The sequence below is a fragment of the Diachasma alloeum genome, unplaced genomic scaffold, assembly GCF_001412515.2.
Source record: "Diachasma alloeum isolate Michigan unplaced genomic scaffold, Dall2.0 Dall_scaffold_03061, whole genome shotgun sequence".
NCBI lineage: Eukaryota > Metazoa > Arthropoda > Insecta > Hymenoptera > Braconidae > Diachasma > Diachasma alloeum.
Genome location: NW_021682456.1, coordinates 68,754 through 87,907, shown reverse-complemented (window position 1 = coordinate 87,907; position 19,154 = coordinate 68,754). Strand labels below are relative to the sequence as shown.

The following is a 19,154-nucleotide window of genomic DNA, read 5'->3' as shown; positions in this document are numbered from 1 at the left end:
AGCACGCCATTTCTCGACCCGCTCTTTCGTTTGAGCTCAAAAAAACATTCATATCTTGTCTGACATCTTTGCTACAAACTCGGGTCTTCAACTCGGGTTTTCAATTGAAGGCCCGAGTTGTAGACCCGAGTTTGTAGCAGCGATGTCAGATAAGATATGAATGTTTTTTTGGGCTCAAATGAAAGAGTGGGTCGAGAAATAACGTGCTAGAGCCTCTAAACATGACAAATGTCTCTCTTGTTTATGCGATTTGAAAGAGAAAATCGGTTTTTTCATGATTACTGGAAGAATCATCAGTAGTATTAATTAAATCAGGGCTTGAAAAGTATATTTCAATGCCTTCCTAATCAAGTTGAAAAATGGCGAGAACAGCATCATTGCTTATCAAGTTACACAATACCGTCATGAGCTTTTTATATCAAAATCTCTATCTCTATTAAACTCAGGTACCAGTTTATTATGTTGAATACTTATTCATATTGATTCATGGTCCCGACTAACTTCTGACAGAACCTGGTTTAAACTCTGGCTAAATCCTGAATAAACCCTGATTAAATCCCGGCTGTACACTGATTAAACCTTGATTGAACCTTGATTAACCCCGGACTGAAAACGAATTCGAGTTGAGAGGGTCTGGATGTAGAATTATTTGACAGAACGAAATAATACGCAAAATTTTGATGACATTTCAATTGATGATAGTACTATGACATGAAAAAATAGAAGAGAATAATGAAATAAGAATTAAGAAACGAGAACCTATTCAGAAGCAAATTGCGAATTTATTAGCGGCAATAGCTATACTCATTTATAAAAAATGCTATTGTCCACTTACTTTTCCCTCCAATACTGGGTGGCTTTTTTCGCTCCGAAAGGAAGAAGATCGACATGAATATGACCTTATTTGGTTACGGGGTTTCTGTGGAGATAAACGGTGGGCAATCTCATTTTTGGGTTGATAGAGGGACTGATATGAATGTACAACTTGAATGATGATCAATCAAGATTGCTCGACCAGAGGGGATTGCTGGACCCCTAGTGCAAGTGATTATATACATAGATACAAGTACCATTAAAGTTTCACATGCACTGTCCCGATGATGGACTTCCCTTGGAAATTTGGTAGAACATTCATGTTTTTATTGGAAATTCAAGTAAATTCGGGAACTCCTGGCTCCCTTGTGTTAAAAAATTCAGCATTCCATTTGAAATTTCATAATTTTTCCTCTTAAATTGAACTCATGTTCTTCTCAAAATTACTCTTATATTGTCGATGAAATTTTAATTTTATTTTTTAACAATACATTGTTAAAAATTATTGGTTTAATTTTCCTTGAGAGTTCTTGGAATTTTTATCAGTGACAGTTGCATTGAAATTTCAAGGAATTTCTTAATTGCAAATTCAAAATTTGACGGAAAGATCAACGCAAACTGTGAATTTCAGTTGAATTATTCCATGAAAATTAATACAACTCATGAAAAGTGATGTAAAAATATCTTTCTATTCACAATTAATGGAAAATTCAACGTAATTCGATACTGAATATTGATGTTTTGATTGGAAATTCAAGTCAGTTGTGGAATTCTCGACTTGGCGAAAGTCGACTTTCCCCCGGCAAAAATCCAAGATCTAACACTTTAGCCCCGGGTGAAAAAAAAAATTTCTTATTTCGACATTTCTGGCACCTCCGAGGGTTCCATTGGCATTAGAGGGGCCAATAAATACAGAATCAACATTCACTTGGCGAAAAAATTCGATTTTGGCAAAAGTCGACTTTTCCTCGAGAAAAATCCAAGGTTTGACACTTCGGCCCCGGGTGAAAAAAAATTTTTTTATTTCGACATTTTTGGCGCCTCCAAGGGTTTCATTGGCATTAGAAGGGCCAATAATACGGAATCAACATTCACTTGGCGAAAAAATTCGACAAATTTCAACCCTCCGCCTACATTCCTTCCCCCTCCACCTCCTCTTGAAATCCCAAGGTCCAGGTAGTATAGAGGAGGACTTCTGAAGGTCGAAAGGAACTGAGGGTTCGAAAGGTCTGCGGAAAACTACGTCGCAGCACTGATTAGGGCTTACCAGGTCAATCTAGGGCTGAAGAGATCTTGAAAGACCTGTGTACGTCCAATTAGAACCAAATCCTCGACTCGGGTACTTGATTCTGGTAGAAAATATACTGTATTCAAGTTTTTTTTTCCGCGTACCGGTCCGATTATAGTAGATTATGTCATTAGGCGATAAAAGTATTTTCCGTCCCGGCGGGCGCAAAGTTACATTTCCCTCCCGCTTCGCGAACTCTGACTTTGCGCCTAGGCCGAGACGGAAAATCGCGTTCTAACCACGGGAAGTAAAATAAAGGACCCTCAGCCGCGTGCTTACCAACCTCGCCTTCGGCTCGGCTGGTAATTGCACTGGCGGCTGAGGATCCTTTATTTTCCCTCCCTAGGTTAGAAATATACTAATCTGGCGAATGCGGCTTTATAATCAGAGCCGAAGGCGAGGATTATCATCACATTCGTCAGATAATACTTTTATCGCCGTGTGGCATACAATATTTTTTCACACACCTGCACGGAAAGTTCGTACTTTGCTCCCTGATGAGCGGGAGGAAAGTGAGTACTTCTCGCCCTCGGGTGGAAAGTACTCACTTTTCTCCCGCTCAACAGACAAATACAAACTTTCCTTTGCAGGCGTGTTAAAAAATAGCATGTGCACCTCGGGCGGGAAAACATGACTTTCCGCCCTTGATGCACAATATACTATTATGTCATTGGGTCCGAAAACCGCGATCTAATCGAGCGAAGCGAGATTAGAATCGCGGTTTATCGGGCGCAACGACATAAAAATTTGTTTTCCCAAAATTTTTGACTTCTTTCTCTCTCCATCCGTGAAATCTCAATTGCTCTCCTAATAGTGTATGATATGAATCCCCGCATAATGACGATATGACACTATAAATCAACGTAATTGCGGCATCGATATCAGATTTGCCAGTATTATCGGAGTACATATTGAATATCCATTCGGAAGTGTATACTTACGCGGCGCCAGTATGCTTAACAACTTCATAGTTTAGACGATAACAAGCGGATTCGCAATCACGTCTGTATTGTGACAGCCCTCGGCTGTTAGCTAATTTCAAGTGCTGGGGGAGGGAAACTCAGACAAGAAATCCCTTGGAGATCACAGAGTAGGAAGAGAACGGTATATACATGCTGCAACATTGTGAAGGGGTTTCATAGCGCGAGGGGGGAATCTCAGAATTATAGGATGAAACATACCTCGTACCTCAGAAGATTCCAAGTTTGGAAATTTTGTTTTTCGTCGCTTTCTCTTCATGAATGTCACGAAAACAGAGGGGGGAAATTCTTTCGCGACGTTTTCGAGAAAGAGATGTTCATTCTATTGTTATTTTAATGGATGGGTTCCTTTTGTTTCCAAGGAAAATGTAGATACTTTATTTTTGGCTGAAAGGTTTGGTAGAATTCTTGGAAGTTTTTATCAAGTAACCGGTCCACGGATATTTCAGGGAAGGTTCAATTTTTGTCGGTGAAAATTTACTATTCTGAAGGTCACACAAGCTTTCTCCCCAAATTGAAACGTCAAAATTAGAGAGAACAATTGACAGGCAATTCTAGAACGATCATTATCTGTGTAATTTTTATCCAACTTTTCTCTCCTTGTCCACAAAACTCCTTGGAAACCGTGCAATGTCTTCTCCGTTGCGTCGCCCCTCGATCCCACCTCCCGACGACTCCCCCTTTGTACTCGAAATTGTCCCCAGCCCTCGAATGAGCCCTCAAGACCGCCATTTTTCTCTTATTATACCCCGTAAGCGTTACTAATGGTTCTGGGTTTGGAGTTTCTCGGACTCCTCCGGCCGCTTCCAGTGGTGAATGGTTTGTTAATCCTCCCTTGGACTTTGCACTCGTAGAAATTAAGAGAGGCAATCGGAAATGCACAAAACCTCCCATTGATCCCCCTTTTTTACCCGCTCCTTCGAGCTATCCACTCGCATCGTTTGTTTTATCCGCGAATAAATGACATGCACATTGTGAAAGTCTGTGCGTGCATCGCGCCATGACTCTCACAATAACGACTCCTCATTTCCCTTTTTTTTCATCGTCATCGCAATTGCAAAGTGTAAGCTCATTGTTCTCATAATTGCTGCGATAATCCATCGAATGTGATTTCTCATGCAATGTTGGTCACACTCATCGATGGGAACTGAACGGTTTTCCGAGTCGAGAGAACTTCCCATTCATTCCCCCGTGTCTCATTCGTTTTTCTATTTTTTTTTTTCATCGAATAAACCTGCAGCGGTTGAATGCTCACTGGAGCCCTTGAGAGTTTATATATGTAGAAGAGGAGGCCGCGGTGATAAAAGGCGGTTAGTCCATTCCTCCGATGATTTATGTGTCGGCAAGGCACTCGAGTATACAAACAGGTGCCTTCCCAACACCACATCGTATCGATATGTGTGTACTCGGGGAACCACCGAAAACATCATAACTGGGTGGAACAGAGTCGTTGGGAATATTTCATTTCTGACCTTCGCTATTTTTTGTCATGAAAATTCCCCGGCTATTGTTGCGGAGGGACCGTCTATTCTTGAAAAAATTGGGACCCGCGGGGATACAATGGCGTTACACGGTCATCGACTTTCTTGATAATGGACTGTTTCTGTGTTTATATTTGTTTACAAGACGAAATTTTCTTCTCCATCGCTGATGGGAAAAAATTGAATTTCTAGCACCAATTTTGGGGAGAGTGACATTGAATTATATTTGAGGGGAAACGTCGAATGATATTTGAAGGTTCAATTGAAATTCAAGTGGAATGAAATAGTTTCAAGTGTAATGTCACAAGAAATGGAAAATTTACACTGAAGAATTTCGAAGTGAATTTGCGATTGGTGTCTTAGATATTATTAATATTATTAATACTATTAATATACCTGAAGAATCCTGAAGATATTTATCATTTTTTTGTCGCCAAACTCGTTAAAAGTGTTCAATAAATTATTTTCGCCGGATATGTGCATCATTTATGACTTTAGCTGTTTTCTCCCATGAAAATTATTGGGTATTGTTAGGAGGAACTGACTATTATTGAAATAATTGGGACCTGTGGGGATACAATGGCGTTACACGGTCATCGACTTTCTTGATAATGGACTGTTTCTGTGGTTATATTTGTTTACAAGACGGAATTTTCTTCTCCATCGCTGATGGGAAAAAATTGAATTTCTAGCACCAATTTTGGGGAGAGTGACATTGAATTATATTTGAGGGGAAACGTCGAATGATATTTGAAGGTTCAATTGAAATTCAAGTGGAATGAAATAGTTTCAAGTGTAATGTCACAAGAAATGGAAAATTTACACTGAGGAATTTCCAAAGCAAATTTTGCAATTGGAGTTTTAGATATATTTGAAGTCGTCACGATGTTTATTAATTTTTTGTTGCAAAATTCGTGGAAAGTGTTTAATAATGGAATTTCAAGCACCAATTTCTAGGAGAGTGCGATTGAATTAAATTTGAGGAAAAACGTCGAATTAAATTTGAAGTTTAAATTGAAATTCCAGTGTAATAAAATAGTTTTAATTGAAAATTTCACAATAAATGGAAAATTTACATCGAGAAATTTCCAATGCAAATTTGTGATTGTAGTTCTTGATATTATATGTGAAGAGTCGCCAAGATGTTAACTAATTTTTTGTCACAAAACTCGTTAAAAGTGTTCAATAAATTATTTTCGTCCGATATGTATGTCATTTCTGACTTTAGCTGTTTTCTCCCATGAAAGTTCTTGGGTATTGTTAGAAGGGACGGGCTATTCTTGAAAAAATGAGGACCAGCGGGGATCCAATGGCATTACACGGTCATCAACTTTCATGATAGTATACTATTCCTGTGTTTATATTTGTTTACAAGATGATATTTTCTTCTCCATAGCTGTTGGAAAAAATGGAATTTCATATATTTAATATTTTAGGGGAATGCTCTGATGACATTTCAAGTGTCACCTGAAATTCAAGTAGAATAAACGAGTTTTAAGTAGACATGAGACAGATATTTTGAAATCAATTGAAGAATCAAGCACAAAATTTGACAAATTTACACTGAAAAACTCTAGTTTCAAATAAAAATCTCAAAATTATAGTCAATGGAACACTTGGAATAAAACATTATAACCGAGAGAATTTCGAAACATCCACACAAAAAAAAATTTGAACAGTGACGTTAAATTATTTTTAAGGGAAAAATTCTCATAGAATTCCAAATTTTGGCTGAAATTCAGAGGCGATAGAATAGTTTCAAGTGAAAATAAAGGAAAAATTTCCCAATAAATCTGAAATTCAAGGACAAATTCCCCAGAATTTTCATAATGTCGATTGATTCTCATTCCACTCATTTTTCACCATTAAAAACATACAAGAAAAAAATTCAGAAATTAACACCAAGAAATTTCCGCAAGAAATTTGGAATAAAACTCTAAAACTCATCTACCTATACAGGAAGTCGTTAAGATTTCCATTATTTTTTCGCCCTAAAACCTGAGAAAAATATTAAATAAATTATAGATTCTAGTCATAAATATCAAACTCCTGAGAGATATAAATTTCCCCGCGATAATTCAACGCGTTGAAAGAATGTGATATTCAAAATACCTTCGAACCTCTAAAAAAAAAGAATATCTATATACCTAGATCCATCCACGATGTGATAATAAATCATTCCTTTGAATGAAAACCTTTAAACCATTCCATTGTCAGGTCTCTTTCAATTTCACTTTCTCACCATCAATCCCATGTGATTTTTATTTCGTCCTCAATTTTTTTTACTCTGTCGGCATATTCTCAGACTATATATGCAAAGTAATCAAAATTAATTCGAGACAAGATATAAAAACATTTGATTTTGAATTCCATATGTTTATATTTCTCTCACAAAGTGGAAAATGACAGTTTCAATCCGACTTTCTGTGGAAAAGAAATTCAACAAATGAATATCAAGGATATCCAAGTATTTGTTATGATTCCGAACAAATGATTTTTATAGTGAAACATTAGTTGTGTAAATTATTTACAGACAATGCTCGTAATTTTCGAAAATAGCAATTTTTAAATTATTTCGTCAATCATGCTCCAAAAGTAAACTTTGGAGGGATGATCATCAATATTAATTTCTTCGATATTAAGAGGATTTTTTCGACTTACTTTACTTACTTATTTTTCGACTTACGAATTTCAAAATAATAAAATAATTGATAACCTAATTTCCAATTGATGATGAATTATAGATATCATTGAGGATGAATTATTTTTTTTTAATCGTTATTTTACATCGCTTCGACCCGGTTAGGGTATACTGCGATGATGATCATGACTTTAAATGGTTAGATCGCACCATTCTACCCGGCCGAGATTTGAACTCGGAGCCTTTCGCATGTGAGGCAACGAACTTACCCACTGCGCCAAGCCACCGGGATGATGATGAATTATGATGAAATATATAAAAATATGGAACTATAATTTTTTCTATCAAGTAGATAATACTTCATTTCTTCTTAATCTTCTCACCTCAATTACTGATTAATGAAAAATTCAAAATTTTATTATTTTGATGATTACTTCAATAATTGAAATTTAAAAGTGGTATCAACTACTTGACTACTTAATAATTTAACAGTAATTATGATTGAAGGATATGGCTATCCCTGGGATCTGTATCGAAACTCAAATTCAGGCCTGCAAAGTTTGAATAATAAAATCATTGTAAAATACCGAAGAACGTGGATACCGCAAATCCATCTGTTTATATTTTTCTCACAAAGTGAAAAATGACAGTTTAATTCCGACTTTCTGGGAACAAGAAATTCAACAAATGAATATTAAGGATATCCAAGTATTTGTTACGATTCCGAGCAAATGATTTTTATGGTGAAAAATTGATTGTATATAAATTAATTATAGACAATATGACAATCATCTTCCGAAAGTAAACTTTGGCTTTTTTTCAGATTTTTAAAATGTATTCAACAACAATTACGAGCCTGTTTTTTAGAATTCGACTCCTACACAGCTGATTTCTTTTTTTTTCATATAAAAAAATTCATTATTTGTGTAAAAAAATACAAAAAAAGCAAATTTAGCTATGTATGAGGCGAAGTGAAAAAAAACTAGCTCGTAATTATTATTCTACATATTTCTCCGAAAATTTTGAAAAAAAATCCTCCGTAGCTCAAAAATTGGAGGCCCTGGACCCGAACAATTGAAAAATTTTTTTTTGCAATAATTATTCGCTTTCAGATCTATATAATCGATCTTCAACGTATGAAAAGTCTCATTCGAATAACCCACGACTTTTAAAACTCATAGTAGTCTCCCCTTAATATTAATTTCTTCAATATTAAGAGGGTTTTTTCGACTTACATATTAGATCAAGGTTTAATATACTAATAGGAATTTAAAAATAGTAAAATAATTGATAACCTAAATTTCCAATTGATGATGAATTAAATATTTAAAAATTGGAACTATAACTTTTCTGTTAAGCAGATAATAAATACTTAATTCCTTATAAGGTATTTCCGATTATCCAAATAATCGTCAATCTTCTCACCTCAATTACTGCTTAATGAATAATTCAAAAATTGATTATTCAAATTGATGATTGCTTTAATAATCAAAATTTAACAGCAATGATAATTGATGGATATGTCTATCTCTGGGTTCAATTTGAATTTCGATTGAATTTGAAGTTCAATCGAAATTCAAATCCAGACCTGCAAACTATAGATAACAAAATCATTGTAAAATGCCAAAGAACTTGGATGCTCAAATCCATCTGTTTATATTTCTCTCACAAAGTGGAAAATGACAGTTTCATTCCGCCTTTCTACAAAAAGGAAATTCAACAAATGAATATTAAGCAGAATTAAGGGGGATGATTTTTTGTCGCCTGTAGGGGACGACCCGAGTAAGAGAGAAAATACTGGGGGCGTGAGTGTAGGCGGAGTCACACAAGCTCCCCTTACTTTTTCCACCGTGTTAACGCGCCCCTCGATGCTCAACCAAACCAATACTACTGTAGCTCTCCCCTAAAAACCAAAATCCCAGGTTTACTCTCCTCACACACATGTTCGAAGATCGGAATATGCGTGGGTATGGGATTGGGTGAACAGCCTGCTACAGCAAAAGATACAGTGGTAGGGGCACAATTCAGGATGCCAGTCTCTGCCTGGCCACGAGCTGGATCACAGGCCTCTCTAGTTTTTAACGTGAAATTGTGAATTAAGTCTAAATTATCCGTTTCAATTAAAAAATTAACGCCCGCAGAAGTTAAATAAAAATACTCAATCCCTGGAAAAAATTTCCTCCTTCAATACATTCGAACTGCGCTGAATGCGATGATCAGGAAGAAAAATAAACTCCCGGAAATAGTGTGACACGTGACAAAAAATAAGCAATGGAATAATTAGAAATAAAGTGAGGATGAACCGCTGAGAACAAGAGGATAAATTTATTCACGACTATTTGAAATGATTAAGTGTTCAGGAATAAAAATGAAGGTGAGTCCTGATTGAAATGTATCCACCGTCGCGGATAACTTAACTGCTTGATTGATTAATTTTTCCCACGGAATGCTTGAATTGTTCGAATTATTATCAATTAAAATGGGGTAGTGAGGTGAAGTAGTTTCTGGGAATTTTTATTTTAGTGTTCGTGGTTATTCTTGCATCTTCTGATTGTCTGGCTTTAGGTGATGACGTTTTGCTTTGATTATTCGATATAATTATTTGTTAATTAACGATATTTTAAGTCCTATATTTTTAATTTGAATTTTCTTGATGACTGGAATTAATTAAATTCGAATAAATGATGAATTGCTGAGATTTCTGAGACGAAAATTCGTGAAATCCAACAGAAATGAAGTATAATTTAATTAATAAATTACAAAATGAAATTGAAATTTGTAATTTGCGATTGCAATAATATTTGCACAAGTTTGCAGAAGATTTTCACATCTAATGGAGGAAATCTGTTTCAGACTGAAATAAAGAGTTGTCTTGACGTGCCGAATCTCCTTGTCTGTCAAAACAACAACGTGAGTAGTCCGAAGACGCTGGACGAAGCCGGAATAAACGGCAATGAAGGGATGGAAATGGACTGCAGCGGGTGCGGGGAGAGCATAAGGGAGCGAACAGTCCTCTGCGTTGGGAGTAACAGTTGGCATTCGCGGTGTCTAAAATGCTCCACGTGTGCTAGACCCCTGGACGATCAGCAGTCGTGCTTTCTCAGGGAGATGCGACTGTACTGCAGGACAGACTATGCACTGTAAGTGTACTATTTTATGGGAGACGGAGAGAAGATTCTGTTGAAAAACTACTCCTCATTTTAGCGGAAACCTCAAGCCTTCAGGAATTTTTATGAGAACTCTAGTGGAAAATGCCGTCACTCACAATATTTTTTCACCGAATTTTCCAAGATGTAAACACTAAGAAAAATTCCACAATTGTTGAAAGTCAAAAGTGCACTCTATGCCAGCACGCAATTGTTAATTATTCTAGTTCTCATGCGCAAGTACAGGACTATGTTTCTTTTTCTGATATGAATTGACTTCACTTTCTCTCACTTTGGATTAAAAATCGACCAAATGATCCAACGGACTTAAGGTATATCCCAAACTAATAGCACCCAAAAGTTAGTCCCCATGGATTTCCGGAAGGAATTCTAAATGATTCTTAATTTATTGCATTCTCGTAAGTTATTGAGTTTTTCTACAGGGGAAGAAATGTTCAGTAAAAATTATGCAACTCACAATTCGCTCATAGATTACGGAATCGACTCAGAAAATTTAAGTGAAGGTATCGTGATTTTTCAGAGGGGATTCAGGTAAAAATTACGGAACGCTCTGGAAAAATTCTGTGACAGTTCCGTAAAATCTCCTACAACCACATTTCGCTCCGGAATTACGGAAAAGATACGTAATTTTTATTGAATATTTCTATCCGTGTATCCTCGTATGTTGTTGATGAAGGCAACAATAACTGTTTGAATCAAATAAGCAATTATTTGTCAATTGTTTGATTCGAATGAGAAATTATTTTAAGAACTTTTAATTTATTGGAGTTCAATAAAGTTCAAAAAGTCAATGGAATTTCAAGCAAAGTACTAACTTTTTTGCGGCACAAAGTTGAAAATTTCACAATTTACATGAATTTTCCCGGAATAATGAAACTGAAATTTACAATTCCCACGGATTTTTCCAGGAAATTATGAATTTTCAATGTCAAAATTCCTTGAAATTTCAGTGGAAATGTCACTGGTCACAAATTTCCAAGACTCTTACCAGAAATTTCAGTGCCTTAAGATCATAATAGTCCAAATACCGATCAAAATGAAATGAATTCAATTGAATTCAATGAATTAAAAAATTCAATGAATCAAATTTTAAAAAAATAAAATTAAATAAAAATAAAAATAAAAAAAATTGAATTTTAAATTTAATTTCAAATAGTTCATCAAATTTCTCTAAGTTCTTCATTGACTCAAAAAAGTTGCCAGTAGCGGAACTTTGAAACAGTTATAAAGCTTGAAGAAATGTTCAATTTTTTGATTTTTTCAAACCCGTGCCAATGTGAATTTCCCAAGAATTCTAGTTGTAATCCTCAAGTGCACGCCTCTTTCGCACTAACGACTGAATAATTCTCCCACTTATAAATAAATTGTTTTCACTTTCTCTCACTTGAAAACCGACCAAACGAATCATTGAACAGGATCAAATACCATTCAAACCAATAAACATTCTCCTTTTCCCGCCAGAAGAAATACCTTCTGAGACACATGAGAATATTTTCACAAGCACTCCCCCCGAGTAATCAATTACACTCGTCCCCCCCCCCCCCCCCCCCCCNCCCGTCTCGTAGCCCATTGCAATGAGACTCGCCGGCTATCAGTCCAATCAAAACATGTGGACTGAAAGAACATTGAATGACGTTGAAAAGTCTCCACGGAAAAGTTCAGCCATGAATAAGATACATATATGCGTGTGCCCTCTGTCAATACAATGTGAACGGTTTTTGAGATGCATGGACCTCACACTGAAGACTCCTTCGTCTGTCCTCGTTTCACATGAGTGTGCCGAGTCACGGGGGGGACTCAAGGGGCATATACATACAACAGTGTCAGTGGAGAAGGTGGAATTCGCTTCGTAAGGGCCCGCACGCGGACTCAGCTGTGATCTCCTCGCCGTTGAGTTCTTCGGCGCACATAAGTACGGGAGAGAGAGGAGTCGCTTTCAAGCGTGAGAGGCCGCCTCTTAAATTAATAAATATCACTCTTTCTCTCGTTCTTACACATGTCACTTCACACCCTTTCACAATTTTTTTTTCGATTGGATTCAATGAAAAATATTTTCCGCATTCATTCTTGCGCAATCTTACGAAAACATTTGAGTGGCATTATTTTTTTGGAAATAATGAGCAGATTTTTACTTTCATCGACAAGTTAAAAGAACGATTCAATGTATTGAGGTGAAACGATTAGTTATTGTTAATGAATGGATTTGCCTGGAGACGAGGGTCTATTCGGTCTCACCAAGTGCTCATTCGTTAATAGTTAACAAATACTAGTTAGCAAATTGAGGGGTCTTGTTTGACTCGATTTCCACTTTTCAAGTGAATCATTTGTTAACTATTACACGGAGAGAAATATTCAATAAAAATTACGTATCTTCTCCATAATTCCGGAGCGAAAAGTAGTTTTAGGAAATTTTACGGAAGTGTCACGGACTTCTTTCAGAGGGTTCCGTAATTTTTATCTGAATATCCTGTGAAAAATTACGATAACGTCACTTAAATTTTCTGAGTTGATTCCATAATCGGTGAGCAAATTGTGAGTTGCGTAATTTTTACTGAATATTTTTTTTGATTTCGTATTAATTATTGAAGAGAAGAAATGATGCACTATCGTTGACAAAACAATTCCTAGAAACCGCGGGTTGATGTAATTTTGAAAAAGCCGATGGACTTAATCCCCGAGTGACTTATAGGACCAACCCCACGAGAGAACAAATGAATAAATTAGGGCGGGGCGGTTTGGTAGCTCGTCTGTACCAGCCCTCGAAGATTTATAGATATCCCCGCGGCGGTGCTAGAGGCTTTATACACACATTCATACTCACAGTGAAGGCATCCTCGTGATGTTGCATCCTCCGATGGTGCGGAGTGAGCATACATATGCATATGCGCTTTTTTAGTCTGTCTTTAAGAGTTTCATGAGGGGTCGCGGCGTTCGTTTATGTACGCGAATTTTGTAGATAGCAAAGCTCCATTGCACGGAGGAAAATATGGAATAGGAATATCTGAGTTGAAAAATTTGGTCTTAAGTCAACTCAGTGAAAGGGTTTACCCAAAAAAAAATAATACCTTATTTTACGATTTCAATGAACTTAGATTAAGATTTTCAAAAGTCGCAATTTAAGACTTTGAGATCTCAATTAAGCCTTCTGAACTAGTGATGCCGCGAGACATTTCACGAGACATCACGAGACAATACTTTCGAGGGATTGTCTCGGTCTTTATGAACACGGAAAATTTTGGGCTCATCTCAGTCTTGAAATGCGCAGTATCAACTCGTCTCGTGATGACTCCGAGTCAATTTATCTCATGTCGGATTCAAGTTTTTCGCGTTTTTTATATGTAGAAAACCGAGACGAGACAAGCCGAGACAAAAACCGAGATTTTACATTAGAAAACACGAAAAACTTGAGACCGAGATGAGATAAATTGACTCGGAGTCATCACAAGAGGAGGCGATACTGCGTATTTCGAGACTGAGACGAGAGCAGCGATTTTCCTGTTCATTGAGACCGAAATGATCTCTCCAAAGTTTTGTCTCGTAAAGTGTCTCGCGGCATCACTATTCTGAACGTGTTAAGTTGGGACTTCAGATGGTCTGAATTTGAGATTTGTATAGGTTCAAACTGATACTTTTGAATACCTCTACTTGGAATTTTTCTTTACGAGAAGTTCTGAAAGTCTCAACTTTAGATTTTTGAAAGTCTCAATTTGAAACCTTTAAAAGTCTAAATTGGAGATCATAATTCTCAAAATAAAGCTTGTTTTTTTAGCTCAAGTATTTCATATCACGTTAGTCTGTATTTAAGGTGTATCACAAGAAAATACCACCCAAAAATTAGTCCCTATGGATTTGCAGAAAAAATTCTAAATGACTTAATTCATGAATAAAACACATTGGCATTCTCATAAATTATTAAATTTTTCAATCTTCATGTCTGTAGTGAAGTGGTAAACTAGGACAAGTGCAAAAATGAAACTTTTTCTTCATCCATCCTTCGATGCAAGCAGTAGAAAATGTTTCAAAAAAATTGCACTTATCCTAGTTTACCACTTCACTACAGATATATTGTTGATGAAGGCACCCGTAACTGTTTGAATGAAATAAGAAATGATTTCACGAAATTTCCGTTTTTTAGAGTTAAATATCGTGGAACCTACGCACTATAAAATTTTACAAAAAATTTGCCCTATTCGGAATTTATCAATCTACCATGGATTCGTTTTTTAAAAACATTGTTAGAACCATTTTCTCATAAGATTGAAAAACTGACTGCGAGGGGGAGCCATAACCCCCGTTTGGCGGATGCCTCGCGTGTTAAAAGCCCGCATTTCATTATTTGTTATCTCCTAAACTCTGTAGCACAGCTAGTTAGAATTTTTTTCAATAGCTGCGAAAATTATAAACATTATCTATGGAAGACATGGGAATAATCGTCGGAAAAACCTGTTTTCTAGGGACATACCTTAATCTTGTCTAATGGTCCAATAGGCCTGACCTGGCCTCAATAGGTTCCTGACCAAGCGTGAGATAAATTCGAAAACAATTTATTTATGAATAAAAAAATTATTCATTCGTGAATGATAAAAAGGGGAGTTATAGTCATGTTTTTTGAAGATGAAAACTAAAGTTGCTAGTGATTCTGTGCTGGCCCAAATGCAGCTTTGATTTCTAACAATTGGTGAACTTTTCCTTGTTTTTACTTATTAAAAAATTTTTTTTGGCAGAGATTTTTCCAAGTCCAACAATTGACCATTTTTTTTCAAATTCCACAACTGAAAATATCTCAGAGTATTGGGTCTATCTTTCGAAACACTGCATTGGGTTAATTACCAAATTGAAATTTTTTCCATGTTTCACAACTGAACACATTTCAAAGTTCCACGACTTCACGGAGAGAAATATTCAGTAAAAATTACATAATAATTTACGTAATCCGCAGTGGGGAATCGTTTTCCGGCAATTTTTATAGGAATGGAAGAGAAGAAATCTGAAACGTTCAGTGAATTTTCAGGTTTATCACTGAACAAAGTACGAAATTGTCACGTAATCTTTCCCGAAGAAGTAAAATCTTACAGAAACGTGTCGACTTATTATGCCTCCAAAATAAAAAATTCTTGAACGTTCAACAATTTTTATGAATCTGGTGAGTTATTTCTGCGTTCCGTTCCTTAAAATTTCTCAATCGTTGGGGAAAAATTACGGAACGACTTGCCCCCACAGCGGTGAGTCATCAGACGGGTGGTTAATTTTTACGGAACAAATCGTAGAATTTACGTGGCGATTCGTACAATTTCAGTTCCGACTCAAACTTTTTATTGAATTTTACTTCGCTCGCAGATCACGTTTTGAACCGTAATTTTTACGTTTTATTTCTGGTAATTTTTATTGAATTTTGCTCTCCGTGCAACAATTGATTATTTCTTGAAGTTTCACAACTGAAAATATTTCAAACTATTTGCTCGATCCTCCGAGAAGCTGCATTGGGTTAAACCCTAAATTCTTCAACTCTAGTAGAAACCGAAAAAAAATTGATGGATCAAAATACGAACAATACACCAGCCACAACGGACTCCTAGGCGTGTCCCCGATCTGACATTGATTAACATAATCGATAGTCGAAAGTATAGCCCCCGATGACTCTGCAATAGTCTCGAGACACCGCGCGCATTTTTTCGACTTACCATATTTTTCCATACAATGCAAAACGTCAAATTAAAGGTGATACGCGTGTGCGCTTAAAAATGATAATGAGATAATAAAGGCGATAGTTATTGTAGCCCCACATGACTAAGTTGTACAAGTTATCTGATCTGCTTCCGGAGGTTCGATAACAATCCCGGACCGACGACCCTTTGCGAGCAATGTTTATGTTCCCGATTGGAATGAGACATGGAGTAGTATGTTAATGAGGCAGCTCGCCAGTGGCTAGGTCGGTCCCTTCTCTCAAAATGTTGTTCTACCTTATTGGTTCTTTGGGCAATTCAACTTGGACACGAAAATTAACGGTCTTGGCGAATAACCGCTTATCGTTACGGGCTCATAATTCGTTTTTTAGTATAAACATTTCAGGGTGGGTGTCGATGGCGTTTTGTATTAAATCACTATGTGCATGAGAATAATCAACTATACGAAATTAATTGAGTTCATAAATTGGATTGTTCATGTAAATATCTCCCCGCCTTCATTATACTTTATTTTCAAAAATTAAATGTTTCGTTGCGAATTTTTTGTTATGATCTCTTGCGCAATTTGAGTGGATAATTACATAAATTTGATTATTTTCATAATTTTCAGGGACTTTCTCACGAAATTATAGTTTCTCAATAAATTTACGATGAAAAAAATTATTAGTGAAAATTGAAAGAAAATTCCGTAGTTTTTCAGATGAAGAAATGAAAAATAACAATTTTTCATTAGCTATAAAGATCGTTTTCGTAATCTGTTTTGTCGAAAAAATATGTTGCACAACCTTTCAAGTAAAATAAATCACTATATGTATGCGAATAATCAACTATACGAAATTAATCGAATTCATAAATTGAATTGTTCATGTAGATATTTCCCCGCCTTCATTCTACTTTATTTTTCTAAATTAAATGTTTTTTGCAATTGGATTGGCAATTACATAAACTTGACTATTTTCATAATTTTCAAGGAATTTTTTTTTTAAAGGGAAAATCCACTTGCATTTCCCACAAAATTCTAGTTCTCAATAAATTAGAAGATAAACGAAACTATTAGTGAATTAATTAACGAAACTAATGAACGTTAATTAATTAATAAACAAAATTATTAATGAATATTTCTCACATAATTAGTTTTCCAAAAATTATTAAAATGAAAGAAAATCGTGAGAAAAATTCCACAATTTCCGAATTAAAAATAAAATTTAAAAAAAAATTGTTCACTAGTTCAAAAGATCATTATTCTAACCCACTTGCTCCAAAAATATGTTGCAGAACCTTCGGAGCAAAATGTTCGAAATGCGATAGAAGTATAGGCGCCGGGGACTGGGTGAGACGCGCGAAAGATCGTGTGTATCACTTAGCATGTTTCGCCTGTGATGCCTGTTCTCGTCAACTATCGACGGGCGAGCAATTTGCTTTATTGGAGTCAAGATTATTATGTAAGATTCATTACCTCGATGTTGTGGAGGGAAACAACACTTCATCGTCCGAAGACTGTGATTCCGAGAACGGAGGTAAGAGTAGTAAAACGAAAAGAGTCAGAACGACGTTCACGGAGGAGCAGCTATCGGTACTGCAGGCTAATTTCCAGTTGGATAGTAATCCAGATGGGCAAGATTTGGAGAGAATAGCACATGTGACGGGATTGAGCAAGCGAGTCACGCAAGTTTGGTTCCAGAACTCGAGAGCGAGGCAGAAAAAGCACAGTGGGAAGATCAAATCAGGTAAGGCTCGAGCTACTTATGTCGGGACTCCCCTCTTCTTCAATGGGTGGGCGCGAGCAATTTCAGGACTCCCGTTTTCTAAACACTTACGCAGGGTGTCCCAAAACGGATCTGCCATGTCGTGAGGGTAGCCCGAGGGGTTATTTGGAGACGAAAACTGATGAAAATTTTGTCTTCGACGCTTTGTTTACAAGTTATCAAGAAAAAAGGACAGCCAATCAAACGCTATTCCCCGATAGAGAGATCATACCCCCTTTCCCATTTAAGGCGGAGGGATGATGGCATTGAATGTCCAATCGATTCCAATCAATTTCATTTCTTGATATTGAATGAGAGGGGAGAGATAAATTTTTTACGTTGACTCTGATTTTTGGAGTCACATTGCGTTTAGGAACCAAATGACTCGCCGCGTTGAAATTCATTGCGGGTTTTCTCACCCGGGTATGATGATAGAAGAACAATTTTTTCAGATCATTGTGCATTAAATGCCCAATCGATTGACATCATTTCATTCCTCCAGTGAAGTGAGAGAGGAGATATGAATTTTCAAAAAGAGAGTGATTTGTCGTGGATTTTTGCTTTCTTGACGAATGACTCCTTAATGAAGCGCCGGAGACTAAACCTTAGGTTTTTGTCTCCAAACATGATGATCAAGACTTTAAATTGTTAGATCGCACCATTCTACGCATGTGAGGCAACGAACTTACCCACTGCGCCAAGCCACCGGGAAAATAGTTTTTTTTCTCAGTGCACAGTCCCAAAATCCCCATCAAGTCAAGTATGTATTAAACAATTATTTTCCAAATTCAGTACACCACTCCCCACTGCAACATCACCCTGGCGACCTCTATCCCGGTAACATGGTGAGCGGTTACTTCGGCGGCTACCAAGGTGGTAGTGCTGGCAGTGAGAGCCCAGGGAGTCCAATGACTCCACTGACACCTCTAACCCCGATAACCCCTACGACGCCAACCCACCTCCAGCAGCCCCAGTTCTGCCACCAAGGGGGATAATTTACGACCCTCATGAGGAAGCCCCAGTCGTATCGCTATACATTCCTCAAGGATTTCTCTTCAGGTCTTTCAACAATTCGATCTCTCGCAGGTATAGTTTCTCATGAATAACAAAGGATCACCCCGAGAAACTAATCTAGTTCTTCAAGAGTTTTTCGTGTAAATATGTGTCTTTTCAAACCGGTTTTGTGTAAATGCCTAGTAAATTTAATTTACCCAGTCTTCGAGATCTCATGATTTATGCCGATGTAAATACTCTTCACTTGGCCGATACGCTACCGCGTATCTCGATATAGATTCAGAAAATTGTTCTTAATTGAGAAAAGCTTATTGTAGTGTCAATGAAATTGACAGAAGATG

The 19,154-nt window shown here is 36.7% G+C and overlaps 1 protein-coding gene across 1 annotated transcript; it reads left to right on the top strand.

Annotated features, from left to right (window-relative positions):
* Positions 1-10,149: 10,149 nt before the first annotated feature.
* On the top strand, positions 10,150-18,794 carry LOC107046888 (LIM/homeobox protein Awh). Its single transcript, XM_015269609.1, has 3 exons — positions 10,150-10,343; positions 17,330-17,781; positions 18,592-18,794. The coding sequence occupies exons 1-3, from the start codon at positions 10,165-10,167 to the stop codon at positions 18,792-18,794; spliced, it is 834 nt and encodes a 277-aa protein (XP_015125095.1). The 5' UTR covers positions 10,150-10,164.
* Positions 18,795-19,154: the final 360 nt, after the last annotated feature.

What these genes read in the sequence shown, in the direction of transcription:
- LOC107046888 (XM_015269609.1), top strand. Translation starts at nt 10,165, where the DNA reads ATGGAAATGGACTGCAGCGGGTGCGGGGAGAGCATAAGGGAGCGAACA. An exon ending in TGCAGGACAGACTATGCACT is followed by an intron (nt 10,344 to 17,329) that starts GTAAGTGTACTA and finishes AATATGTTGCAG; the next exon opens with AACCTTCGGAGCAAAATGTT. An exon ending in CAGTGGGAAGATCAAATCAG is followed by an intron (nt 17,782 to 18,591) that starts GTAAGGCTCGAG and finishes TTCCAAATTCAG; the next exon opens with TACACCACTCCCCACTGCAA.